Here is an 8647-nt window from a genome sequence, read left to right as displayed (position 1 = left end):
CCCCTTGTGAGCTGTCAGTATGGCCGAGGTCAGTGATATCAGCAGCAGTCACTGGTCTCACCATCTATAAATGTGTGCCTTCTCCTTCCTGCACTCTGTATATGGTGATATGTAACCCCCACCACAGCATATAGAGATCCGTGACCCCCTGTACACTGTATACAGTGATCCGTGCTAACTGTAGCCCACGAGTGCCACCGGAAGTCCGCTCCGGCCCCATTCACTTTAATGGGGACAGGTCGGAGATGCGGCCACAGCACGGCAAACATGCCGAGAGGCGGCTGGAGAAAAAATGCAGCGTGCTGGGCCTCAGTGAATGTGAATGGGGCCGGAGCTGACTTCCAGCGGCACTCGTGGGCTAGCGTTAGAACGGATCTGGCAGGGGAACAGCCTGCCGGACCCCGCTAACGCTAGTGTGAAAGTAGCCTTAGTCGTGTGAGGATAGACAGGAGGCGCTTCTCTATGTGAGATCGATTTGTACAAATGCATTCATCAGAGTTCTTGTGCAACAAAGATCTGTCCCCCCTCAGCAGCCCCCCTCCTATGGCGGTCCATGCACCTAAACAGAAATCTATGACCGCTCATAGCTGCCGTAGATTTCTGGCTTCATTTTAGTCAGAAAACTGTCAAAAATGAACATAAATTTTTTGAGGTGACTGGTCACCTGCCATTGTGACGCCTTTTTTTTTTAAAGGCACAGTTTTTAAACACATAGTTTGCAACTTTTTAACGCCACTTTTCAGAAACAAGGGAAATGATAAATCTCCCCCTCTATTCATTCTGTTCATGGGTTAAATCCAAGGGTGCAACTAGAAATGACAAGGCCCCACAGCAAGTTTATGAACAGGCCCCTCCCCCCAGTAACATATGAATGACACATTAGCATCATAGTCCTTGTGCTGCTGGGACTGGGGCGTACTTCCTATTGCTATGTCTGTACAGCAGTTATTCACTGATGACTGAGTTATTGGTATTATCTGAGGGGCTCTTGTCTCTATGGAAACACAGGTGGGCGGGGATGTCATGTGACCGCTCCTCTGGACATGCTTGCTGCAATGCATGCTGGGATTTTTACTTTCACTTTGCAGCTGCTCCTCCCACACAGCCGGTGTTCTGCCAGATTTCTATAGATTGCCGAAAGTCTATAGCGGAAGTGACGTGTGCGCTGCGCAAGCGCACAAGCGCACTTCCACAAATCATCCGAATCATCGCCTTAAAGTGACAGTCATCTCCATTAATCTACATGAATTTGTACCCTCGCGGGCTCGCTTCGCTCGCCACGCATCGGGCACGGCCTCGCTGCGCTCGGCATTTTGTAAAACTAACTCTGTGCCGCCATTGATAGTAAAGAATGAAATGGATGGTAAAGAAAGAGACTATCCATCTCTTTCTTTACTATCCGTTTCCTTCTTTACTATCAATGGCGGCATAGAGTTAGTTTTACTAAATGCCGAGCGCAGCGAGGCCGTGCCCGATGCGTGGCGAGCGAAGCGAGCCCGCGAGGGTACAAATTCATGTAGATTAATGGAGATGACTGTCACTTTAAGAAAGCTATGCCCTTAAGTCTGCGCACGCGCGGTGTGCGAACTACTCCAGTGGAGGCAGCAGGAATGCTTCGCTGGAGTACGCTTGTGCGCTTGCGCAGCGCACCACGTCACTTCCGCTATAGACTTTCTGCAAACTATAGAAATCTGGCAGAACACCGGTCTGAGGAGCTCCTCCAGGGAGGCAGGTCATGGTGAACAGGTTAGAGACAGGATATAGAGCTGGTACATGTCACCTGATAGAAATACTTCATGGTTTGGGCTATTGTCTGGGGAACTTTGGATTTTTGATACTTAGGGTGGCCAACCCCTTTAGCTAATAATCTTCCACGATGGATGTTCAGACCTTAAACCATATGCATAGGATTTAAAAATCATTCTACCAAATACACACAATGCAGCATGAAGGGGCTCGGTGATGGCGGCAGTGAAGGTGTGTAAGTGTCTGATGGGGTCACACAGCTCATAAAAAGACAGCTGCCCGGCCTCATAGTCCAGACATATCCTGACTCTATCACTGGAGATCTCGTCGGGTAACTGGATCTCTTTACTGTCACCAGTCTCAGCACAGATTTCATAGGTTATGAAGGTTTCTCCCAGTTTCTGCTTCCCCCTGATATCTTCACAGAACCGCTCCATATTAATAATGCAGCATGAAGGGGCTCGGTGAAGGTGGCAGTGAAGGTGTGTAAGTGTCTGATGGGGTCACACAGCTCATAAAAGGACAGCTGCCCGGCCTCATAGTCCAGACATATCCTGACTCTATCACTGGAGATCTCGTCAGGTAACAAGATCTCTTTACCGTTATGTCTCACTGAATACTGATTATAATACCTCACCAAACCCCAGGACTTGTTATTATCCCCAATGTGTGACTGATCTCCCCTCCTGTGTATACTGGGATAACACATTCCCACCCTCCAACCCACTGATCCACTGCCCTCCACATCCCAGTAATGTCGCCCTGAGGTAAATCTCCTGCTGCTCATCACCTGATTATACTGGAATCTCTCTGCTGATTCTGGATGATTCTGATTATTTTGTGTACGAGTTGCAGTTTTCAGGTCGACTGATATAAGGATGTCATTACCAGCTGTGTTTACATCTAGTAATATGTCTCCAGGACCCTCCACATAGATCCCTCTCCTTATATCTGTTATTATGTCACATAATGTATGTAATTTGTCTGAGATCACAGTCACATCCAGATAACCTACATCATGGAGACATCTATTTATGTCTTCATCACCTCCTTCCTCCTCAGGATCACACAAGTCACCTGTATCTGGTTCCTGTAAGACAGTCAGTGGATCAGTCATGTTACACAGCTCCTCAATGTGTCTCATCCTCCTGGACAGCTCGTCCTTCTTTATTTCCAGCTTCTGGATCAGAGAAGAGAATGAGAGTGATTTTTCCATTTCCTGCCTGGAGATCTCACTTAGGACCCTCTTCTCCAGGTCGTCCAGTCGTCTCCTGATGTCTGTAAACAGGGCAGTGACTCTCTCTGCTTCTCCAGATGCTTTTTCTTGAGCTTTTCTCCAGCGTTCCTCCAGGTTCTGGACTCTTTCCTCAGTCTCCTCTCGCTTTGTGGACAGTTTCTGGAAAATATTTCTCAGTTTCCCTTTCTTCTTCTCAGAGGCCTCATCCAGCATCTCCACCCGATGTCCCTGATGTTCTCCAACCAAACTGCAGGACACACAGATACAAGCAGAGTCCTCAGTGCAGTAATACTCCAGGATCTTCTTATGGACAGAACATTTCCTGTTCTCCAGGGAAGTGCTGGGGTCAGATAAGACGTGTTCTGATGACTTGCTGTGGACTCTCAGGTGTTTCTCACACAGAGAAGCCTCACAGTGTAGACAGGATTTAACAGCAGGTACAGGAGAGTCCACACAGTAAGTGCACAAGATCCCGCTGATCTCCACTGGATCTGGCTGAGTAAACAGGAAACGTTCTGCTACATTATGAAGATTTATGTTCTTCATCAGTGCAGGCCGCTCCTGAAACTCTTCTCTGCATTCAGGACAGGTATAAACCCCAGACTCGTCCTGTGTATCCAGTACACAATCAATACAGACCCGGCAGAAGTTGTGTCCACATCTCAGCATTACAGGATCCTTAAAAATACATAAACAGATGGAGCAGAGCAGCTCGTCTTTCAGATCAGCAGACGCCATGGCTAAGAGAATAAGGAAGAAATGAAACTGAATGTGCTTCACACTGGATGTACGGTAAAGTTATTGTCACACCCATTCACTTAACCCCTTATGGACACACCAATTTTTTTTTCTTTATATTCTGAGAGCCATAACTTTTTTTTTCTATCAGTGTATGTTGGGCACTATATATACGGACCCCTTTACCTTAGTGTCCCTGTAAATGATCTCGGCAGCAAGCTTGGATTAAGGCTTTCTGGTACCAGGAGGGTGAATGAATGACAAAAACATGTGCCTTGTTCAAATTCACTCTGTTTAATGGCAGAAGAGCATCAGTAGATATAGGAGGGGTTGAACTTTCTTTACATCCAATCATGTGTTAGCATTTATCACAACCTATAGTATTCATACACATGAGCTCTGCATTAACATAAAGGATGCAGTAGTAACAGCACTTGACCAATTAGGTATGGACACATGGGCCACTATGCATCTAAAATCCTGATGACCTTATAAGGTGAAACTTCCAACTTTTAGGAATGTTTGGGTGTTCTTGAAACCGCTAAGGAAGTTTCTCACATACCAAAGGGGGATGGAGATCTTAAACAGATGTACTGGTCAACTAAGAGAGACAAGATGGAGTTACCTATATCCCATCAGTGTAACCATATGAGGGCTACTTTTTTTGCAAGGCAAGTTGAATTTAATAAAGCCACCATTTCCTGGTACATATGGTGCATTGAATAACTTTTAGATTTTTTAGGGAAGGGGAATGGAACACTAAGGCTACTTTCACACTTGCGTTCAGAGCGGATCCGTCTGGTGTCTGCACAGACGGATCCGCTCCTATAATGCAGACGATGGGATCCGTTCAGAACGGATCCGTCTGCATTATAGTTTAGAAAAAATTCTACGTGTGAAAGTTGCTCAGACGGATCCGTCCAGACTTTACATTGAAAGTCAATGGGGGGCTGATCCGTTTGAAATTGAGCCATATTGTGTCAACTTCAAACGGATCCGTCCCCATTGACTTACATTGTAAGTCTGGACGGATCAGTTTGCCTCCGCACGGCCAGGCGGACACCCGAACACTGCAAGCAGCATTCGGGTGTCCGCCTGCTGAGCGGAGGACAAACGGTGCCAGACTGATGCATTCTGAGCGGATCCGCATCCACTCAGAATGCATTAGGGCAGTACGGATCCGTTCGGGGCCACTTGTGAGAGCCTTTAAACGGAACTCGCAAGCGGAGCCCCGAACGCTAGTGTGAAAGTAGCCTTAGGCTACTTTGCCATTTTGCAATTTTGCCATTTTGTTAAATTCATTTTTACAACATTGCACATTTGATATTTAACCCCTTCAACCCCCTAGCTGAAACACCCTTAATGACCAGACCACTTTTTACAAATCTGCACTACACTACTTTCACCGTTTATTGCTCGGTCATGCAACTTACCACCCAAATTAATTTTACCCCCTTTTCTTCTCACTAATAGAGCTTTCATTTGGTGGTATTTCATTGCTGCTGACATTTTTACTTTTTTTGTTATTAATCGAAATGTAACGATTTTTTTGCAAAAAAATGAAATTTTTCACTTTCAGTTGTAAAATTTTGCAAAAAAAAGACATCCATATATAAATTTTTCGCTAAATTTATTGTTCTACATGTCTTTGATAAAAAGAAAATGTTTGGGCAAAAAAAAATGGTTTGGGTAAAAGTTATAGTGTTTACAAACTATGGTACAAAAATGTGAATTTCCGCTTTTTGAAGCAGCTCTGACTTTCTGAGCACCCACCCGGCCTCCTGACTGCCAAGAAGTTAGTAGTAAGTAGTAAAGCGCTGGATTTAAGATGATTGGAATACTTTAACTATACCCACAAGTTAGATATGATTACCGTATACTACAGTGAGCGGGGCCCGGTGTAGTAGAATACAGTGACTGCACCGGGCCCCGCTGCCATTACAGAAACAGATGCCGGCCCCCAGCCCATTCTCCCTCTCAGCCTATTCACCAGACGGTCGCAGCATTCGCCCCCCATAAGACGCACTGCTATTTTTCCCCCACTTTTGCGAAAAATACGGTACTTCTCTACTGTAAGAATAAAGGCCAAATGCATGCAGTGCGTCACGTTAACCGCAAAACAAACACGTTAAGTGACCATGAAGAAGCATGCTTTTCATATGCTTCACTATATGGCACGCAAAGCACAGTTGTGTTCCGCTGTTACAGGGAACGCAACGCCCATGGTTAATCTAGCCTCTCACTGATAACTGATTAAGTAAATATGTTTTTTGCAGGACTAGACACTTGTATAAGTGAAGGGAATGGATAGTCAATAGTTCAAGACTGAAGCTGTAAACCATTTGAAAAACTGCTGTCATTCAGCTAAGGCTATAAAACCTTGTAAACTCAGATTGTTAGCTGAAACTTTAAACAGGACTATGGAATTCTACTAGGGAAATCATGTTTTAAAATAAATGCCCCTTCCTGGATCCTCCCACTGCCCTATCTTCAGCAGAAGATCAGCACACAAAGGAGAAGGCAGAAGCTTCCTAGCCAGTAGTTCTGTGGTAATGACATGTATGTTGCCTTTCTTTCCTTCAAGGAATGTATAAAATACATTCGCATATTAAATACAGAGGAGTTGGAGTCGGAGTTAGAGTCGGAAGTACCAAAAACGGGGGAGTCGGAGTCAGACCATTTATCTACCGACTCCATAGCCCCGGTTCTGAACACAGTGTTCTGATCTGTGGCCTACTTGGGGGGTCATTTACATTGCGGCTCTGATCTGAGGCCTGCCTGGGGGGTCATTCACTTTGCGGGTCTGGTCTGAGATCTGCTTGGGGGTCAATTCCATTGGGGGTCTGAATGGGGGATCTTATTCACATTGGTGTCTGATCTGAGGTCTGATTGGGGGTCTTATGAACATTTCGGTTATGAACTGAGGTCTGATTAACATTGGGGGTCTGATTGGGGCTCTAAGCTGAGGTTTGCTAGACATTAGGTTTCTGATTGGGACTCTCAGCTGAGGTCTGATAAAAAATACCTTTTTTCTTATTTTCCACCTTCTATCAATCTAGACCTGCCTACAACATGGAGGCCACTTTTAGTTTTTTTCCCAGGGCACTTTAACTTCCCAGTCCGCACCTGCAGGCTGTTCAAATTAGACATTAACTACACTATTACTCCACTAGCATCAGCAAGAACTGTTTCCATGAGATTGGAAGGGCTCATTGATTTATCCTGCTATTTCCAAATGATGACCCTCCAATCATTTGAAAGAAGCCATAATTAATTATGGATTAATTGTACAGTGCTTTATGATCCAATTCTGATGCTCTTACGATAAATGTATTCCTGGCTTTCTTTTTCTTTTATGCCTCATTCACTCATTTTACTCAGATTGCCTCACTGAAATATTGTTAGAATAAGAATACTATAAGGTTTACAGAAAAGGGGGTATCATAAATATTCAAGCGATATTCTACCACCCAATAATACTGACAGTGGGCACAGAGGCGAATGCTGGAATCCCACTATGTTGTCATTGAGCATGATGTGGTTAACTGCATTTTTACGTGTTATTTCATTATATTGGTTCTTTCCTTTTTTTCCCTGCTTTGTGCTTTCTTTCTGCCATTTATTTTTCAGCTAACCTGAGGTAAATCTTTTGGAGGATTCTGATTGGACTGTGGTTGCTTTACCGGTATCTGGGGTACCTGTTTTCTGCCCCTCCAATGATTGACCAGCTGTTCACTGTGGTGGGAATTTGGACTATTTATAGGAGCTGTCAAGCAAGTTCAGAGCTGTCAGAAGCTCCAGTTTATTGCCGGCGTAGCTGCAAAAGAGCTTATTAGCTTCACCGGCATTACTGGGCAGAAGGAGGAGCGGTGGCTGTAGCGCTGGTTAGCGCTGATGTTTTCGGTGGCGGCGAGTAAGTCGGAAGATCGGCGCAGGAAGGACTGGGCTGCTGCCAAGAAGAAGATCCAAAGGTCCGGACCGGAGGTTCTACAGTCCGTAAAGATTAGCGCCGGCGGAAGCAGAGGAAGAAGATCGCTTACCTGCCATGGAAGAGCTGCTGCAGAGATTGAGCCTGCGTGCCGAGGGAAGAGGTGGGGAGGCGTGGCTTCGGCACTGTTTGGCTGACGCTCCGTCAGCTGAAGATGAGGAGGCGGGGTCACATGCTGTGGCTCCCAATAATGACATCTCTGGAGGTGCGACGCCGGCTTCTGGAAGATCAAGCAGCGCAGCCCGGATCACTGCAGAACCAAGTCAGGTCTCCAGGAGAGCTAAGAAGCCAAGAAGATCATACTCCCCTTCAGAAACTTCAGGTGGACGAGGTGGCAGCAGGAGCTCCTCCCCCAGACGAGCTGCATCGCAGTCGGCCTCCAACTCAACCGAACGGGAGCCAGCTCAGGATCCAGGTGAGATGACATGTGGGCAGAGTCTCTCTTTGCCCACTAACATAGGGTCTAATGATAATAACTTGCTGCTTAGCCTTGCTTAGCTATTCACCCAATGGGCTTCAGCATCAGTGCCATTACAGGTTTATCAGCCTGCAGCAGTGTGGTGTGAATCACCTGCTACTGCAGTGGCTGATAATGGTCAGAATGAGTCATCAGAGGATTTAAGGATTGGAGTATCTGAAACTTGCCTGAAGGAGGCCATGACTTGTGATGGTTCTCCTTTGAGGTTTCATTTATCTCAATCAGTTAAAGGAAAAATTTGGAGAAGGGAATATGTAGATATTTTGTCTCTTCTCCCTTCTGCCAAAGAATCTTTCAAAAATGATAAAGCAGATGACAAAGAGGAGGATAGGAGAAGGTCTGCACCGTGGCCGTTCAATAATTGGCTGCAGGCCTTCTGTATCTACTCCTTTATGCGCAAAACACCCACAACTTTGTGTTGGTTTGTTTCAGCATATGGATTCCATCCTAGAGGCTTATC

At 45.7% G+C, this 8647-nt stretch overlaps 1 protein-coding gene across 1 annotated transcript; it reads right to left on the bottom strand.

Moving 5' to 3' along the window:
- Positions 1-1979: 1979 nt before the first annotated feature.
- Positions 1980-3995, bottom strand: LOC122921670 (E3 ubiquitin/ISG15 ligase TRIM25-like). Its single transcript, XM_044271825.1, has 2 exons — positions 3908-3995; positions 1980-3723 (listed from the first exon to the last, which is right to left on the bottom strand). Exon 2 carries the CDS (start codon positions 3719-3721, stop codon positions 2126-2128), a length of 1596 nt encoding a protein of 531 aa, XP_044127760.1. The 5' UTR covers positions 3722-3723; positions 3908-3995; the 3' UTR covers positions 1980-2125.
- Between the last annotated feature and the right edge of the window lie 4652 nt (positions 3996-8647).

The sequence above is a fragment of the Bufo gargarizans genome, chromosome 11 (assembly GCF_014858855.1).
Source record: "Bufo gargarizans isolate SCDJY-AF-19 chromosome 11, ASM1485885v1, whole genome shotgun sequence".
Classification (NCBI taxonomy): Eukaryota; Metazoa; Chordata; class Amphibia; order Anura; family Bufonidae; genus Bufo; species Bufo gargarizans.
Note: the sequence above shows the minus strand (reverse complement) of the source record. Positions and strands in the feature narration are given on the sequence as shown.

Excerpts from the sequence above, each read along its gene's own strand:
- LOC122921670 (XM_044271825.1), bottom strand. The coding sequence starts at position 3,721 with ATGGCGTCTGCTGATCTGAAAGACGAGCTGCTCTGCTCCATCTGTTTA.